The sequence below is a fragment of the Scyliorhinus canicula genome, chromosome 3 (assembly GCF_902713615.1).
Source record: "Scyliorhinus canicula chromosome 3, sScyCan1.1, whole genome shotgun sequence".
Classification (NCBI taxonomy): Eukaryota; Metazoa; Chordata; class Chondrichthyes; order Carcharhiniformes; family Scyliorhinidae; genus Scyliorhinus; species Scyliorhinus canicula.
Window position 1 is genome coordinate 101,436,751 of NC_052148.1, and position 20,055 is coordinate 101,456,805.

A 20,055-nucleotide genomic window follows, 5' to 3' on the forward strand; every position below is an offset into this window, starting at 1 on the left:
ATAATTATAATTTGAAAACCAGCGTTGAGCACATGGTCTTCAGTCAGAATTTGAGTTTTGACAAGAGTTGGCACACATCAACTGACTTAAGTACATTTTTCTTGTAGAACATTAGGCAGTGCAAAGGTTATTTTGGATCCGATTTAATGGAAACATTTCTCGTGTCATTTGTGGCGGGTTTTGCTGGGAGTTAGAATTTTTCTCCGAGATCGGGCCACCATTTTGAAAGGGTGCCCCAATCTCGAAGTGAGCTTGTGGGTCCCCCACGCCCTCTGCCCATGGGCAAAATCACCCCACACACATGGGCATTACCCCACCCCCAAGGTGAGGACACCCTGCTATGGGGTCCCTGTGGACCTTCCTCTTCATGCCCCCCCCCTTTCGAGGCACCCACCCATCACCTCCCCCTTGGACCCGGACACTTGGCAGTGACACCCCTGCATCACCACCCCAGCAGTGCCACCCAGGCATCTTGGCAGAGCCAGGGTGGCAGTGCCAAGGTGCCTGCGTTCCAGGGGGAGGGCCAGGGAGCCACCCAGGGGTCTCCGATGGCCAGGGATGCCCCCCACCTCACCCCCGGTGTCATTCCGCCTGGTCCACATTTGTACCTAATGGCCAGTACTGAATGGTGCCTGGCTACAGCCTCCCTGGGGAGGCTGGTAGATCCCAGGTAAGCGCGCATAAGTAGGTCTAAAACCTACTTAAACGTGCATCATTTGGTTCCACCCCTTTCGAACGTGATTGATTCCCACGCCTCCTGGGACTTGGATAGATCCCATGAGACGTGACGGCTGCCAGGAAGTCCACGGGAGGCCTCTCCCGCCACGGCCACTTTGACCTCTCACTCTAGCGCGATGCGGCCGGTAAATCATGCCCCTTTTTGAGAATACAGAATCATGAGCTATAAGTGGGAATATGAGCTATGAAAGCAAGTTCAGTTCTCTGCATCACCAATGTTGGTAAACACTACATCTTTATGGGGATACCCTGCAAAACAACACTTAGCTCTTGGTATCTTCCAAACTCATTCAAAAGGTCTTCAGGGATTAGCTTAACTCTATTCTTGATTCTATATCGTAAGAAGTCTTACAACACCAGGTTAAAGTCCAACAGGTTTGTTTCAGACACTAGCTTTCGGAGCACTGCTCCTTCCTCAGGTGAAAGTTGGTGAAAGGAGCAGTGCTCCGAAAGCTAGTGTTTGAAACAAACCTGTTGGACTTTAACGTGGTGTTGTAAGACTTCTTACTGTGCTCACACCAGTCCAACGCTGGCGTCCCCTCATCATGATTCTATATCCTCTTTCCTTTCTTTGCTCCATCCACCCCACACATCCTTGTTACTATTTTTATAATTGCAATTTAAATGATCCACAGAAACATGTTCTTGATTTGTTAAGATACTGTTAAGTTTATTTATTCTAATTCATTTTTGTATGTCGGTCAAATTAATGTTTCAAAGCGTTTCATAAAGTAAATTTATGCTTGTGAGCTGCAGTGACTATTATACAGGCAAATATGCAACTATTCTGCAGTCGCAGCATTGCAAACTGGTTGACGAAAGGCTGGTCAATCGGTTCAGTTTAATAACAGCAACAACTTGCATTTATTTGGCGATCTTAATGTCGGAAAATGTTCAAGGCATTTTTCAGGGGTGTAATTAGACAAAAATTGACACGACCAAAAGAAAGACATTAGCTGCCCTTAACTTGATCAAAGATGTGGGGCGGAACTTAGAGGGCCTATTCCTCATGGACGCAAATCCTGTTATGGCTGTGAAATGTAGCAAGAGGGCCATAATAGGATTTGCTCCAGAGAGGTTTCAGGCTGAGATTCTCCCCATCCCCTGCCAGTGAAGTGATCAGGTTCACCCCCAGGAAGGACATGAACCTGATTTCTATCATTTAAAATACATTAGTATCTACTTACCGGTCTTGACGCTGTAGCGCCCACCCCACCTTATCCAACCACCCAGTGAGCCGTCAGGGCAGCGCAAATCACTACTGGTTTTTCAAAGCAGCAACCAGTCATGATGACAACACTGGAGGCACGGAGGTGAGCATTGGCCCCGGGTTGTGAGGGACATAGCCCTGGCACCTTGCTGTCCCAGTTTAGCAGTGCCCTCATTGGAGCCTCATTGGGCGGGTTCCCTTTATATGTGTGTAGGAAGGGGTGGCGATGGCTATTGGGGGGGCAGAGACTATGAAGGCGTGTGGGGGAGGGCCAGAGACTGTGAAGGGGTGGGTGGGAGGAGTACCCCGATGACTGTCAGCCTGCAGAGTGGTGTTAAATTGGCGTATCTTTAAGAGAGAAGAGTGGTTTAGGAGGCCTAGAATTTAATTGTTTTCTGTTTATTGAAAAAAGTCTTTCAGTTCGTGTAGTTAAATTGATTTAAAAAGCAATCTTATTTGGTGAAGGAAAAGTAAAACGCTGCTTTATTGATGTTTACAGGCTGCCCGTATTGGAATCAACAGCACCAACTGGAGATGTATCACGCCCACACCACATTGCATCTGTAGTTCCAAACCGTTACCCACGCTGGTTCACTTTAAGTCATATCGAGTCTCAGCAATGTGAGCTGGCTTCTACAATGTTAACAGCTGCTAAAGGTAACTTAAATTCAGTTTACGTAGTAATGTTATTTCTTTTCAAATACCTGTGCCCTCTCAGTAGTACATTTTCACTTGCAGCTTTACCGTTCTACCGTTCAATTACTTTTGCAGCCTTCCTGAAGTTGGAGGAGGTTTTGAGATGGAAATTTATTCTTTAACTGGACTGTTCTACCTGTTGAAGTTCCAGAGCATTAGGTGTTTACATGGAGGTTTGCATTGAAGATCTTTCACATCCTGATCGCTCTTTGATATGAGCTGCTCAGCTTAGGTCAGATACTGAACTCATTAGAGAGGGAAAATCTGAGTAAGTCACCCAGGGATCTCCCATCCAGCAGCATGGGCAAGCACTGGGTTCAGAGGGTCTGTCTGTCTCATCAGCCAAGCCAGTACGGGTAGTCCATTAAATTAGGTGCGGATTTATGTTAAAGACTTTGGATTTTTCAAATCCAAATAATAAATTATGATCATGTTGCATTTATTCAAAGTCTGACACATGGTGCATTTTCCACGATCTGATATCTTAAATGTAAATGTCATTTGTTGTAGTGAAATATGGTTGCAATAGATGGCAGGAAAGTTGACTCTACTACCCTAGGAAATTCTGGAACAAAAACAGAAAATTCTGGAAATGGGTATAGAATTAAAAAAAAAAAAAAAAATTAGTTTACAGGATGTGGGCATCGCTGGCAAGACCCAGCATTTGTTGCCCATCCCTGACTGATTGCTCTTGTGAAGGTGGTGGTAAGCTGCCTTCTTGAACAGCTGCACCCACAGTGCTGATAGGGAAGGAATTCCATGATTTTGACCCAGTGATGGTGAAGGATGGTGATATATTTCCAAGTCAGGATGGTGAGTGACTTGGAGGGGAACATCCAGATGGTTGTGTTCCCAGATATCGGCTGCCCTCATCCTAGGTGGTAGTGGTTGTGGGTTTGGAAGATGTTGCCTCAGAAGACTTGGTGAGTTACTGCAGTGCATCTTGTGGATGTAGTAGTGGACGGAGTGAATGTTTGTGGAAGGGGAGCAATCAAGCGGGCTGCTTTGTCCTGATTGAGCTTCATGAGTGTTGTTGAAGCTGCATTCATCTAATGGAGAGTATTCCATTACACTCCTGACTTGCACCTTGTCAATCGTGGACAGGCTTTGGGGAGTCGGGAGGCGCGTTACTCACCTCAGGATTCCGAGTCTCTTGATCTGCTCTTGTAGCCACAATATTTAGAACCCCCAGGATGTTAATAAGTGGGGTGTGAATGATGGTATTACTGTTGAATGTCAAGGGGCGATGGTTTGATTCACTCTCATTGGAGATGAGATGGTCATTGCCTGGCACTTGTGTTATTTGCCACTTCTCAGCCCATGCCTGGATATTGTCCAGGTTTTGCGGCATTTGCACATGGACTGCTTCAGTGTCTGAGGAGTCGTGAATGATGCAGAGCATTGTGCAATCATCAGTGAACATCTTCATATCTGACCTTGTGTTGGAAGGAAGGTCATTTATGAAGCAGCTGAAGATGGTTGGGCTGAGGACATTACCCTGAGGAACTCCTGCAGTGATGTCTTGTGACTGAAATGACTGTCTTCTAACGACCACAACCATCTTCCTTTGTGCCAGGTATGATTCCAGCCAGAATTTTCCCCCTGATTCCCATTGACTCCAGTTCTGCCAGGGTTCCTTGATGCCATACTCGATCGAATGCTGCCTTGATGTCAAGGGCAGTCACTCTCCCCTCACCTCTGGAGTTCAGCTCTTTTGTCCATGTTTGAACCAAGGCCAGGTCAAGGCCAAGAACATGAGGTCAGGAACTGAGTGACCCTGGCAGAACCCAAACTGAGCACCCGTGAGCAGATTATTGCTGAGTAAGTGCCGCTTGATAGCACTGTTGGTGACCCCCTTCCATCACTTTGCTGAATGATTGAGAATAGATCGACAGGTCAGTAATTGGCTGGGTTGGATTTGCCATGCTTCTTGTGTACAGGACACACCTGGGCAATTTTTCACATTGCCAGGTATATGCCAGTGTTGTAACCTTACTGGAACAGCTTGGCTAGGGATGCGACAAGTTCTGGAACACGAGTTTGGAATATTGTTGGGGCCCATAGCCTTTGCAGTATCCAGTGCCTTCAGCCGTTTCTTGATATCAGATGAGGTGAATCAAATTGGCTGAAGACTGACATCTGTGATGCTGGGGATCTCCGGAGGAGACAGAGATAGATCACCCACTCGGCACTTCTGGCAGAAGAGGTTGCAAATGTTTCAGCCTTGACTTTTTCACAGATTGCTGGGCTCCCCCATCATTGAGGATGGGGATACTTGTGGAGCCTCCTCCTCCAGTGTGTTGTTTAATCACCCACCACCATTCACCACTGGATGTGGCAGGACTGCAGAGCTTAGATCTGAGCCATTGTTTGCAGGATCGCCTAGCTCTGTCCATCACTTGCTACTTATGCTGTTTGGCATGCACATAGTCCTGTGTTGTAGCTTCACCAGGTTGACACCTCATTTTTCAGTCTGCCTGGTGCTGCTCCTGGCATGCTCTCCTGCACACTTCATTGAACCAAGGTTGATCCCCTGGCTTGATGGTAATGGTAGAGTGGAAGATATGCCGGGCCAAGATGTTACCAATTTTACCAAATTGAATACTTTCTGCAGCTACTGCTGGCTCATAGAGCCTCATGGATAACTAGTCCTGAGTTGCTAGATCTGTTCGAACCCAATCCCATTTAGCACGATGGGTAGTGCCACGTTGGAGGGTAGCCTCAGCGTCTCCACAAGGATTTTGTGGTGGTCACTCCTACCGCTACTGTCATGGACAGATGCACCTGTGACAGGCAGGCTGGTGAGTATGTTTTTCCCTCCTGTTGGGTCCCTCGCCATCTACCACAGACTCGGTGCATCTAGCAGTTATGTCCTTAAGGACAAAGCCAGCTCAGTCAGTAGTGGTTCTACTGAGTCACTTTTGGGTGAGGGACATTGGCATCCCCTACCCAGAGTACATGCCACGCTCAGTGCTTCCTCCAAGTGGTGTTCAACATGCAAGAGTACTGGTTCATCAGCTGACAGTGGACGGTATGTCGTAATGGGACTTCCTTGCCCATGTTTGACCTGAAGCCGTGAGGCTTCATGGTGTCGAGAGATTATGGTTGAGGACTTCCAGGGTAGCTCCCTCCATCCCTCTATTTTTGGGGGAACCCTTTAAAGCTGAAAACGTGAAGCAAACATCAAGGGAAGAAAATTGAGGGGTAATGTAATAAATGGTTCAATCAGATGAGGTTGATGAGGTAAATAACCTGCAAGCTCCTTTAAAAGGCATGCAACTTGGAATTCAGGAAGGCATTTACAAAACAGAAGAGTAGCCCATGAAGAAAGGTGCAAGAAAAAGGGACAAAAACAGAACAGAAAAATTAAGTCTGCAGACAGAGTTGATGAAGACTGAAATCCTGGTAATACAGAATGGAAGAATTCATCCCCCAATCAGATCAACTTTGAGCATACAGAAACCTTTCCTTCACCACCAGCCTCCCCACTACATCATCTTTCTCATGAGGAATCCACCACGGTGATGTCAACCTGCTTTTGCCAGGGGGTCTTTCTGTATTGTGGCCTTGGAAACAATGGGTTGCATTTTTCTGTGTGCTATGGACCCCAACATCAGGACAAATGGCAATGAGAACAGCTCAACTCTCTTCTGGAGGTCAATCTCCTACTTGGTCACCTTCGCGTTTCTCGTGCACAATAGGAAAAGTAGGCTCCCGATACTTTGGACAAATCCGAGGGCTGGCAGCTCTGGAGCTGAGGCAGGTCAAGGACCATGAGGGTGTTTTAACATGGAAAATGTCCTCACTAGGTTGCAGAGCAGTGCAAAAATGAACAACATCTAGGATGCCTGGTGAAAATTGATAGAGGAGAAGCCCATTCACTGGATTGGATTTGGCCATGGTTGTGTCTTTTTATGCTGGTGTGGCCCCTCTTATTGGCCTGGAGCCTGGGGCTCCAATACCCCTTCAGAGGGGTCGTCTCCATTGAGCTGCATTTGGTTGGACGAGTAGGTGGTGAGGGGGGTGATGGAGGGGTTGCATTCTCCAGCAAGTGTGGATTGCCCACCGTCAAAAAAAGAGTGGTTGCCAATCCGATTCTAAGTCTGGCCATAAGAAAGCTCCCCGGCAGTGTGAATGCATCAGGTGGCGTTTCTTCGCCTCCCTGTCCCCTAACCTGCCATTAAAGGTCTTGGAAAATTCAGCCCAGTATCTCACTCCTGAGGAGTTGTCAACGCTCTGACCTAAACCGAGACTTCAATAATGTGAGACCTTAACTATATTTCCCATTTTTCTCTAATGGAGGGAGTAATGGTGATGTTGTAGGGTTGCTCATAATGGTTGGATATTCCAGGAGGGTTAATTGCAAGGTCTTTTGTGCCTCAAGTGCCCAATCCCCAGTCACCATTGGTCACACAGCACATGCATTTTCCAGTGCATCTATCCGTCTAACCTCCCCGGATCCTTTTCTCCTTTAATAGTAACTATCAAAAGTGTTGATTGAAAATGAAAAGTGATGCACTTTTCATTACCCCAAGATGTTTTGATTTTTATTTTCCCCATTGGATTGCTCGTGGCCATGTCCAGGAATGTTGGAATTCTGATGTTTGAGCCAGTTGGAGTCCTCTGGGAGAGGGGTTGACATTCTGTATAACCCATGATATATTCCCTCAAAAGGGAGAGGTTGGGAAACAAATCCAGAGCTCCCTGGATGACGAAGGAGGTAGAAATTAAGAAAAAGGACAAAAGGGTATGCTTATGACGAGTGTCAGGTAGAAGATACAATTGAGAACCGGGCTAAATAGGTGGAATTTACAATTGAGAACCAGGCTAAGTACAAGATTCAGAGGGGAGGAAAGGAAGCACTTATGAGGAGCAAAAATGGAGTATCAAAAGGGAACCCCAAAGTCTTTTATAAGCAGATAAATAGTAAAAGAGTGGCAAAAGGAGGAGTGGGGCCAACTAGGAACCAAAAAGTGGATTTACATATGGAGGCAGGGGACATAGCTGAAGTATTAAATTAATATTTTGCACCGGCATTACCAAAGAAGAAGATGCTACCCAGGCCATGGTGAAATTCTTTCGATAGAGGGTTTAAAATATTTTGGATAGGCTGTCTAAGCACCAGAACAGGATAAGATGCACCCAAGGATACTGAAGGAAGTGAGAGAGGAAATTGCAGAGGCGCTGGACAGAATTTCCAATCTTCCTTGGACTCCGGGATGTGCTAGAGAATTGCAAACATTACGCCCCATTTCATAAAAGGGTATAAGTAAAAGCTCAGCATCTGCAGATTAGTCAGTTCGGGGCAGAATTAAGAGTTGGGTGGATAAACATGGTTTAATTAAGAAGATGTTCTATGTTAAGAGCCAGCATGGATTTCTTCATGGAAAATGATGTTAAACTAACTTGCTGGAGTTTGTCAAACAGATAACAGAGAAGATCGATCAGGGCAATGCTGTTGATGTAATGTACATGGATTTCCAAAAGGCATTTGATACAGTACTGCACATAAAGACGTACGAGAAATGTTATAGTTTGTCGGATAAAAGAGACATGAGCAATATTGTTACAAAATTGGCTGAGTAACAAGAAACAAATGGTCAATGGATTTTTTCTGGACTAGAGGAAGGGTTGTAGTTCTCCAGGGGCTGGTATTGGGACCTTTGCCTTTCCTGATCTATATTAACCTAGATCTTGGGGTGGGGGGGGGGGGGGATACAGGAACAATTTTAAAATTTGTGGACCATACAAAACTTGGCAGCATTGTAAAGTGTGAAAAGAACAGTAGAGAACTTCAAAAGAACATAGACAAGTTGGCAGAATGGGCAGACAGATGGAATTCTGTGCGTAGTAATGTGTAGGTGATACATTTTGTTGGGAAGAACATGGAGAGACAGTAAAAAATAAAGGTTACTGATGTGTTGGGTAAGCTGGGTCTGCGAGGACTGTGTTTACTGTAGCAGTGAGAGAGATAGGCTTCCAACACTTGAAGAAATGCAACTCTATTTTATTGAACTCTTAACTATCATACATACTTAAACTGTGGGTTAACACTATGCTGCGTTGACTGGAGACCTGAGGCTAACCTGACCAGACTATCTTACTACCACATGGTGGATGTTCTAGTTGCTCACGGGCTCTGACTGTCTCAGAGGCTGGATCCCAAGAGAGCGGGAAAACTAGTGCCCTCTGGCTTTATAGTGGTCGTGTCCTGACTGGTGATTGGCTGTTGTGTTCTGTGTGTTCATTGGTCATCCTGTGTGTCAATCAATGCCTGTCTGTGCACCATCATATACGTGTGTGTATATTATGACAGTTACTATTCAAAAGGGAGTGTAGGAGCAGAGCGACCAGGATCAGTACGTGCATAAGTCATTAAAGGTGGCAGGACAGGTTGAGAGCAGTTAATAGAACATACAGTATAATAGGCTTTATTGATACAAGTATGGTTCCAGGGATGAGGAATGTCCGTTATGAAGGTAGGTTGGAGAAGTTACCTTTTCCTTTTAAGAGAAGCCTGGGAGAGGTTTTGATACAGATATTCAAAATCACAAGGGCTCTGGACAGAGAAGATGGGGGAGAAACTGTTCCCAATTGTGAAAGGATGCAGGATTTAAACTATTGGTAAAATGAGCAAAAGCGACACGGGAAAGCATTTTCACACAGCGAGCAGCTAGAGTCTGGAATGCTCTGCCTGAGAGTGAGGATATAGTGGTCCCACTGACCAACTCCTGCGCTGTAACAATTCTCTATGTTTGTCTGTGTTTTATTTCTTATTGAGGATTGATGCACTCAGCATTTTTGTTTTCATTTTGGACCTGCAACTGTAGACTTCCTGTTGTTTCTCCACTCCCCTCCTCTAACTTCCCTCATTTTCTTGCTTTTTTCCTATGCAGTTGGACTTCTCATTGTCTTACCTCTTTGTGTGGGTTCTTTTATTTGTTTAATGTCTTGCCGACTGAGCTGATCATTTATATCAATTAACAATTTCCTGCTTTTCATTTAAGGAGGTTGCAAATCATTCAACACATTAACCTATCTTGATTAAGCTACTTGTTGTTTATTCCTCTCTCCATTGCCTTTTCTAATTCTTGCTTACCTCTTAATTTTTCAGTATTGAAGGGGGGGGTCTGGCCCACTAGGCTTTGCTCTCTAGCCTGCTGTGTATTTCCAGGAGCATTTGGGCCTATTTGATTTCTTGTCCTTGCTATTTTTATTTCCTTCAGTTTTTTCATCAGGAAGTCTGGGACGTAGTCAAATGCAAGACAACTTGTGCTTTGCAGTTTGATTGTCTTTTGCCTTAACTGTAAAACTTTATACATAGAACATTAAATTCAATAATAATTTATTCAATGGGGCCTGTGTCGCTCTGCCAGGGTTGGTGGTGGTCAGGCTGCACCTGCTTTGTCCCTTGAAACTGGATTATGTCATTATAATATTTTTCTGGCACATGGCACTTTGGTGGAATCAACAATTAGTTAAAGGCTGATGCGTCTGCAGCCTATATTGGAGAGTGGCAGGAGGCCACTCAGCCCCAGACAGTCCAGCTCTTGTAATTTTGTGCAGCTATGATTTCTCAGTAACATTAAGCCCCTGTGTGATCTCATAAGAGGGCTGTAAAGTTTGGGGATTTTTTTCATAAGCGTCTTTGCTCTTGGGGAACAAGTTAAAAGCTGTTCCCAATTGGTGAATCCTTGATCTGTTTGCCCAACTCCAGTGTAAGATCTGCACCTTTTATACGGGGTTAGAGTTGAAATGAAAATAAGACAGCAGCTACTACTCTGCATTTTCCTTTTTCAGTTGCTGTTCAGAGAGCTAGTTCAGGGCCAGGTTGGTGATTAGCTGCCTGCTGCCCAGTGACTTGGTTACAGAGAGCAGCTGCTGTCCAAAACTGCTGTTGATATTGTGTATACAGAGCATACATCTTCTGACGCCCCACACCCCCACCTCTTGCCCCCTTCCCAAAAAGAAGTACTCATCACTTTTAAAGAGGTAAGTATCCCTCTGTTGTCACAGCACAGACTAAATTATGCTTACAGAATAGTTTAAAACATTTTGGCATCCAACTTTTGCATAAAAGATATAATAGCAGCTATGTATGTAGAGATACTGATTAGACCTGTTTACCTCATTGAATTTATAGCAGAGTACTTTTTATTTTCAAATGCAAACTTGTATTTAGATATGTTTGTTTAAAGGCAATTCAGCAAAACTGCATCTTTTCAAATAATTGCAGGAGATGTTGTGAGGCTGGAAACAGTGTTAGAATCCATACAAAAGAACATTCACTCCTCATCACACATCTTCAAGCTTGCCCAGGATGCATTTAAAATAGCAACTCCTATGGACAGTTTGCCCGATATTACCCTTCTCAAAGTGTCCCTGGAGCTGGGTCTTCAGGTAAGTCCACAGTGCAATGCCGAGATCAATGGTGTTCTTTTTTTACCCAAGGCAATTTCAGTGGGTGAGTTAGAACCAGATAGGCTCTTATTATTATTCAGACCGTGGTCAACAGTGACGATGTGCCATCATGTGAAGATTTGTTCTGAATTATTAATAAAGTAATATGCTTCACTCTTTCTCTCTCCCAAACCGACCAAAAAAAGGGGCTGTGTATCTTGTGCTTAATAAATATTATTCCCTATGCAGTGCACCTATTTGTAACAACTTGTGACAATCACAAATCATGTATATTTCCTCAAATTATGCATTATCTTTTTTTTTTTAATTGTAAAATTATTTGGATGAACACCTTTTGCAAAATTTGTATCAAAAGTGATCAAATCCTATATTTTGCCTACCTAGCGAGTTATTGATCATTACATAAAAGAGTACTATTCAGTTAACCCATCCACAGTGACTTTTTTTTAACCTCTGGCATTTGGGTTTGAACAAGTGAGGGAGGGCAGCTATTCATCACCTAGTGAGCCATTTGTTAACTCCAATACTGATTACTTTCCTAGCATCTTACTGACATTTTCTCCGGCTTACGTTGTTCACTTTGATTGCCTTCCCCAATTGCAACCTTCTCCACAGTAGCTTTTCTATCTGGTGGTCCGTTTTCTCACCATCTGTACTGAAGGCCTTTCCTGCTGTTTCTCCTGCATTTCCTGTCATATGTGTGCAACCTTTGTTTTCTTGATTCTAGTTTGCAGGTGTGGTTTTCACCCTTTGTCGGGAGAAGTGCATTAAACTGATATAAAATTCCTCTTATTGCTACATGGTCTTTTGCTGTTGACCGCTCACTCCATTATACTCTCCATCACAATGTAGCTTTGGATGCTATTTCAGCACATTAACCACTAAGTGCTGTAGCTGAGTAGAGGTTGATCTGTTGTTTTTATTTTAGTCCACAGCCACCTTCTGATTTCCTTTCTGGGCTCTCTTTTCTGCTGCATGGATTTTCAATCACTCCTTAACATTTTCCCGTATCTTCACCCACTATATAAATATAAGTGCACATTCTTTCTTTATATTGACTGCCATGCTTTACATCCTGCTCCTCCGGAACAACCTCTGGAATTCCATTTCTAAAATCCATATCTCCTCCCTCTGTGCTATTAACAGCCTATACTAATCACTTCTCAACTGTATTTCTGTTCTGCCTCAATTCATTCGTCCTATTTTCTTTCACAATCAGTGACCATTCATTTATCTAGTTTGTAAAATGATTGTGATGTCTTTTCGACGTAAAGCACTATGTAAATACAAGTTGTTGTTGACGCAATCAAATTACATTTGGGACCTTATGATGAGATGAGTCTAAGTTTGGGTAATTTTTATTAGGTGTTAAAGCTGCCTTTAATTTGGAATTATATAGACCATTGATCAAGACAGTGAGCGGAAAGACTGGTGTTGGAAATGGGAGCTATATTGGTGCAGTAGGTTGTGGTTTCTGAGGCTAGGGCTGAGATACATTTTTGTGGCGCAGTATAATCCAAGTTTTATTCTGCACCTTGACAATGCCATATTGTGACTTGGAAGCTGATGCAGGATGCCCAAAATGGGAAAAGTGCCCTAATCACCCAGCATCATGAGCACAACTTTCATTGGAATTTTTGTTTACTGCCGGCCTTTCCTGTCCCTCCATGAAATGCAATAATCTCGAGCTTCAAAGGGGAAATATCGGAGTGCCAGTAATTGACACCAGTTTTTTTTTTTCTTCTTCCAGCAGCTTTTCATTCGACCAGTCATTTTTGAAAAATCTAAACTTCTATTTTAAAACTATTCCGTTGCAGGTTATGCGAATGACATTATCAACATTAAACTGGCGCCGTCGTGAGATGGTGCGATGGTTGGTAACATGTGCTACAGAAGTAGGTGAGTCAAAAGTTGTAATTCACATCACGAGCAGCTGCATTAAAGAGGCTGCGTACGAAGAAAACTTTTGTGAAAACATAAAAGCAAAAAATGCTAGAAATCTGATTTTTTTTTTAAACTGCCCAATGCTCTGTCAGCCTCTGAGGACAAAGGGTTCAGGCTTAAAAGTTTCTATTTCTGATGGGGGGCCCTCCCAATCTGCTGCTGCAACTTTGGCAGATATTCCAGGAAACCCCAGAGAAACACCATAAACATTGGAGCTGCTGTTGCTGAGATTTGGTGGGGCCATGTTGATTCTGCAGGGTTTAATGGCCCAATGTGATTTGCATAGTGTAAACAATGGTGTCCAAAAGAATGTGGGAGCATCAGATTGTAATAAGCATTTTAGGAAACTGTTAAGTTACTTTGTAATTTTTCTGTATAGGAAATTCCTTGCCCCGCCCAAGCAAAGTGGCAAGCAGGCACTTCCTTGTGAGGAGAAAAGGTCACAGGGCGGACCAAGACAAGTCAGTCTTGCACACCTTAAGTAGCAGAATTACAATGGCTGTGTTGCAGCCTGGACAAATCTGACTGCTTGACACGTCAGTAAAGATATTACAGAATGAGGACAAAACTGCAAAGAAAGGCACAAGGAGTATATCAAAATGGGCTAACAGCTTTGTTTGTTTTGGATCAAATAATCCAGATCTTAGTATGTCACAAGGAGTTTGAAAAATATAGGCATATAGTGCATAAATAAATGTAGCAATTTGGATAGAAAGTTAATTGGTGGATAGGAATCGGAGATTAGGTCAATGGATGCTACCCAGATTGGAAAGGTATTGGAAATGTACCCTCGTCTGCGCTGGCTGTATGGTTTTTAAAAAGAAAACAAAAAATGTTTGCAAAGTTTATTTGTATGTGCATTCAAGGAACATAATTTAAATTTGCTGACAACTAAAAGTTAGCAGTTTCACAATTAATAAAAAAGATTGCAAAAGTCTACAGGAGGGAAAAGAGCAGAATGGGCATTTGTGTGTGTCAAGTGTGAGGTCATCTATTTTGGAATAAAAGATATGGAGCGCAATTTACCAGCTGTTCACTCCGGCGGGATATTCCAGGCCCACCGAAGGCGCACGAGTTTCCCGACTATGAGGGGTGCAGTCAACGAGAAATCCCGCTGACAGTGGCGGGACAAAAAGGTCCCACCGGCGGGCCACCTCTGCCACCAAAAATCATGCGACGAGGTGGTTGGTAAATCCCGCCCATGGAATGAGAATATGTACCTAATGGAAAAATGCTGTGGATGATCTAAAGGTTCAAATACATAATTACCTGAAAGTGCGAGAGCCAATACTGACAGTGGGTGAGACACAAGATACATACATGGGTTGGCGTAGATATACACTGGACTAATAATCTGGAGGCCTGGATTAATAATGTCATGGATAATATGCAAATAAAACTTGTATCAGTGAAAAGTAGCCATGAACCTGTGGGGTTGTCACATAAACTCAGTTGGTTCATGAATTCCATTTAGGGAAGGAAATCTGCAGCCTTTACACACTCTAGCCTGTATGCAACTCTTAATAGCCCACTCTCATGGTTTAGCAAGACCCCTGGTTGTATTACCATCTTCTCAGTGCAACGAGAGGTGGGCAATAAATACCAGGTTGGTATGGGAATGGATTTTTTTTTTTTAAAATTGTAGTTAAATGGAGAAGGAAGTTAGTTTTTGATTACTGTAGCAAAAAGCCATGTGAGATACAATGGGCCAAGTGGCTGGTCTTTGTGCTGTTTAACCTTTGGCACCATAACAATGTGCTGAAAGGTCAGATGCAGAGGAAAGCTTACTCTTCTGCCTCTACCTCAAAAGAGCACCACTGGTGCTCCAACATGTCAAATTTCCCATTTCCACTCCAGCCATTGTTGAACTCCCCTCTGTTCAATCTAGGGCAGGATATACTGGGCCCGTTCACCACCGGCACAAATCCTGTTATAGCTGCTATATCTCGTGAGAGGGCCATAACGAGATTTACAGCAGCGAGATCTCAGTTTGAGATTTCACTGCCTCTCCTCAGGTTCATGTTCCTTATTTCCAATTATTATAATATTTTAACATGTACTTAAGCTGGGGTGGCACAGTGGTTAGCACTGCTACCTCACAGCGCCAGGGAGCCAGGTTCGATTCCGACCTCGGGCAACAGTCTGTGTGGTGTTTGCACGTTCTTCCTGCGTCTGTGTGGGTTTCCTCCGGCTGCTCCAGTTTCCTCCCACAGTCCAAAGGTATGCAAGTTAGGTGGACTGGATATACTAAATTGTCCCTTGGTGGGGTTACAAGGATAGGGTGGGGGATTGGGCCTAGGTTAGGGTACTCTTTCAGAGGTTCAATGCAGGCTCGATATGCTGAATGGCCTCCTTCTGCATTAGGGATTCTATGATTGATGTTGATAGTCCGGTGGGGAAGCGGGGAGAGCGTGGAGTGGTGGAGAGCAAACAAAGAACTGTACAGCACAGGAATGTGCCCTGAGGGGAGAGTCCTCCATGTCTACGGGGAGGGGTGGCTGGAGGACTTGTTTTATACACCAATCAGGGAGACCTTTAAAGGTGGTTCCCTTATCTCTATGGATCCGGTCTTGCTCCGTCCACCAGAGCCTTCTCTGCTCGATGGAGAACAGCTCCACCTTCTCCAATCCATCCATGCAATTGAAGCCTCTTCATTTTGAGGCACCCTCTATCTGCCTCAACAGTATCCACCAGTGATGCTATCAAGGCTACAGAGCTACCAGCCCTTTGAGCCTGTGGCATTGGGATGACAAACACAAAGGTGCTCAATTAGGAGGATGCTAATTAGGAGACTTGGAACCACAGCAAGAAGCTCACCATATATCCCCCTCAATGTACAAGGTAGATGCAAGTAGCTTCTTAATTCCGTTACCGTTGTATGATGCAGATAGTCAACCCTCATGAGCACAGAGCTCAGGTGGGATATTTTTCCTCTGTTTGAGGGAGGAAGTCTGTTTCCCAGTGGATTGATGCTAATCTGCTGAGTTCCTTTAAGAAAGAAAATTGGTTATTTGGTACGAGTTGGGTTTAAACTTGTAGGTAGAGGGTGTGATTTTTAACGGAAATTAAACAGTGGCGTGCCGAGCACGTTTAGCGGAATGTTTCTTGGTGCTGGCAGCACTGAGAATGACCCTGCTGTTAAACGGGACTCCGCTTCATTTCTGGGCCTCGGCGAGGAGCTCCCCGCCAAAGTCGCACTTAGCTTCCTGGGATAGCGAGATCCCCTCGACAGTGCCCCCCTCCCCCCCCCTCCCTCCCCCAAAAAGTGTGGTTATGCCTGTCCCACGTGGAAATCAGTGCTAAACGCTGCCAGCCTGGAGACTCCATGGCGAGGCTGTTAGGTCCAGGCTATGAGTGGATCCGACATTGACATGTAGTGAGACTGTCTACACACCCGAATATCCAAATCTGGTTCCCAACTTCATTGGGCGGGATCCAGATCGTGGCGCCTCACAAGATCTCGGTAGACCTCACAAGGCATGGCAAAGCCGATAAATCCCACGAGAGGCCTCGCGTTCCCGCGTCGGGTGCGGTGAGGCCGATAGATCGCCCCCAAAGTTTTAGAATTAATTGATTAAATGATTTTAGAAAACTTATGATAAATTCAGATCATTTTAAGAAACTATGAAGAAACCTGATCTTTTGAAAAATGTTTTTATTGTGTTATGTTTCCTTTGCAAATACTGGCCTGATTAGTTGGAGATAGGAGCCAGGTGCATGTGGTATTTGAAGGAAAGGGGCTTTTCCCATTCCATGGTTTCTTGTGCTCCTGCATCCTCTTCTGTAATTTCCCTTTCCCTTCTGTTTCTATTGCCCTAATCACGCCAAATGAAATGTTTACAATCATTTGAAATGTAAAGAAACTTTTTGCAGACATGGATGTACTTAGGTGACACGGTAGCACAGTGGTTAGCACCGTTTCTTCACAGCTCCAGGGGTCCAACCTAGGTCGCTGTCTGTGTGGAGTCTGCACATTCTCCCCGTGTGTGCGTGGGTTTCCTCCAGGTGCTCCGGTTTCCTCCCACAGTCCAAAGATATGTTGTTAGGTGAATTAGACATTCTGAATTCTCCCTCGGTGTACCCGAACAGGCGCCGGAATGTGGTGACTAGGGGATTTTGACAGTAACTTCATTGCATTGTTAATGTAAGCCGACTTGTGACAATAAAGATTACTTTTACTTCACTTGTATTCTTTGTAAACTGTGCAGAGGCTTGGGTCCTATTGTATACTGGGACCTATTATTCATAAGAGCAAAATATCTAAACCTTTTCTCTTTTCCTTTTTAGGAGTTTATGCATTGGACAGCATTATGCAGAGTTGGTTTACACTATTCACCCCAACAGAAGCTACCAGTATTGTTGCCACTACAGTAATGTCCCATAGCACAGTTGTTAGATTGAACCTGGACTACAACCAACGGGAAAAACTAGCCAGCAGTGCAAGGACGCTTGCACTGCAATGTGCTATGAAGGATCCTCAAAACTGTGCCCTCTCAGCCCTAACCCTGTGTGAAAAGGACCATATAGCTTTTGAGACTGCTTACCAAATAGTTCTAGATGCTGCCACGACTGGTATGAGTTATACACAGCTCTTCACAATTGCTCGATACATGGAGCACCGTGGTTACCCGATGCGGGCCTATAAGCTAGCCACCTTAGCAATGACGCATCTCAACCTGGGTTACAATCAGGATACACACCCTGCCATTAATGACGTCCTATGGGCATGTGCACTCAGCCACTCCCTTGGGAAGAATGAGCTTGCAGCTATAATACCTCTGGTGGTTAAAAGTGTTCAGTGTGCTACAGTACTTTCTGACATTCTGCGCCGGTGCACTTTGACCACACCAGGAATGGTGGGACTCCACGGACGGAGGAACTCTGGGAAATTAATGTCACTGGACAAAGCCCCACTCAGACAGCTCTTGGATGCCACTATTGGGGCCTATATAAATACAACACATTCACGGCTTACACACATTAGTCCACGGCACTATAGTGAGTTTATAGAGTTCCTAAGCAAGGCACGAGAGACCTTCTTGATGGCTCATGATGGACACATCCAGTTTACACAGTTTATTGACAACCTGAAGCAAATTTACAAAGGCAAGAAGAAACTCATGATGTTGGTGCGTGAGCGATTTGGTTGATCACGTTGTCCTATCTTTTTATTGAGCCTGCCTTTGTATCCTTTTTAACTTAAACCAGAGCCACACCGGTATTATATGTGTATAATAACGAACAGTTCACAAACTTTAACCCTGTTGATTGTGAGATTTATGTGTGTCTTTTGTATGCGAGAAAAGAGAAAAAAAAAGAATCAGTTTACACTGAGTACATGTTGTCAAGTGGCAAAAAGCCCACGTCGCTCCTGTCTTCGTATGTACATTCACAGCCTAAGAGTATGGCTTTAAACCAAACAGACACCTCCATCCTAAGTGATAAGTACCTCGTATGGATTCAGCTTTACTCCTTCATTACTCATCCTTACATTTCAGTGTATTAAAAATACAAGGCTGACCACGTGGCTTTGCAGTGCTGTTCATCCAGAAGCATGGCACACGTTGCTCGTGCATGTGTAATTAGCGACTGTCAACACACATTCTCAGGGATTTATCGAAGAAAGAATGAGAGCATTTATTGTACTGTATATATTATAGTATATGTCTGAATATTGAAAAAATATACGTAACATTTTAATTTATAAAATATTCTATGTAATGCAAAATACTTGAAGCTGCAGTAGCTTGGTATAAAAACATATCAGAAGGACTAAAGTGCGCCTTGCTTCAGGTTGGCTCAGGTGGAGAATTGCGTGCTGGGCATCTATGCAGAGCCACCACCTCTGTTGCATGATTGGACTGATAACTAGTCTGAGAAAACATAATTTTAAAAAAGAAAAAAAATATCTGCTTGTAACAGACACCATAGTTAAGAGGGGCAAAAAACAAATGACAGCCAGAGCAGTAAGCCTTAGCATTAAAAGTATTTGCCAGAATCGGGCTTTGTGCCTCCTAGTCTAGAACTGAACTACAACAATTTAAGACATCCTTGAAAAGGTTGAACTATGTGTTTTACAATAAAAAGATGTTACAGTAGGCCTTTGCAGTGGTATAGTGAAATGCTACTTATGTGCTCAATAACATATATTAATCTGCATTGGGAACTGACTTTGTGCAGGACAGGAAGTTGCTGTGTAGTAAGACTGTTCTACTTTTTTTTCCTCCTATAGAATTCCTCAAGAGAGAACAGCCTTCTATCTTGCCTTGTCTTAATGCTTTAAAAAAAAAATAACCAAACTGGACATCTAACTACCAAACTGTTCATTAAAAATGACTTTGGTTTCTATTTTGAGTCTTTAATTTAGCAGAACTGTTCTGTATCTTGTGCTTTATAAGAGTTTTTATGTTGGGTGCAAAATGTTACTAGTGTCACTTGTTCCTTCCACTAGGGAAAATGCTAGAGGTATGTTCTGTAGCCTTTTTTGCTGTTTAGGAAAAGAAAATTATAATTTCTTGCTCACCATTTTATTTATTATAGTAGGTAAAAGATTGTACTTCATCGCCCGTGTAAACATGCTCTTGAAGTTTAAAAGTAATTAAGATTTGATACACTGATATCAATTTATTTATGTAACTAAATCACTGTTTTATAAACTTGTTAATGATTCAACAATTTTTTTGTTTTGATTAAAATTAGTTTTTTGAAAGTTAAAGATGTCTCTGTGTATAATATATATTTGCCTGTCAGCTATAAGCGCCCAAAAATCAATTTGTGAACAGTTTTATAAATATGTGAACTTTTAAAGTTTTTTTTTACTTGCAAGTGCATGCTTATGCAATACCACTTTTGGAATGGAAAGGGCCTTGTTTGTACTTTGTGCTGGATAGCTTTTCCTAGAATGCAGCTGATTAGATTTGTAATTACAAATTACAGGGAAGTGTCACAAGGTTGTGTTAAACTGATATATATCTACCTAATTGTTTTTCTGCCTCTTTATAATTGCTACTTCTAAACTTTGTCTTTAGACAGTTTTGACTAAAAGG

At 43.5% G+C, this 20,055-nt stretch overlaps 1 protein-coding gene across 2 annotated transcripts in view; it reads left to right on the forward strand.

The window, feature by feature from the left end:
* The window catches only part of LOC119962838 (zinc finger SWIM domain-containing protein 6), a 205,320-nt gene extending 185,596 nt beyond the window's left edge, over positions 1-19,724 (forward strand). The window contains exons 11-15 of one of the 2 annotated variants that reach the window (XM_038790992.1): positions 2,448-2,605; positions 10,881-11,044; positions 12,883-12,964; positions 17,297-18,138; positions 19,242-19,724. In XM_038790992.1, the coding sequence (XP_038646920.1) occupies positions 2,448-2,605; positions 10,881-11,044; positions 12,883-12,964; positions 17,297-18,138; positions 19,242-19,292 (1,297 nt within the window). In that variant the 3' untranslated portion in view covers positions 19,293-19,724. Of the gene's footprint in view, positions 1-2,447; positions 2,606-10,880; positions 11,045-12,882; positions 12,965-17,296 lie in introns of both variants that reach the window. The other variant, XM_038790993.1, reaches the window with a different exon arrangement.
* The last annotated feature ends 331 nt before the right edge of the window (positions 19,725-20,055 follow it).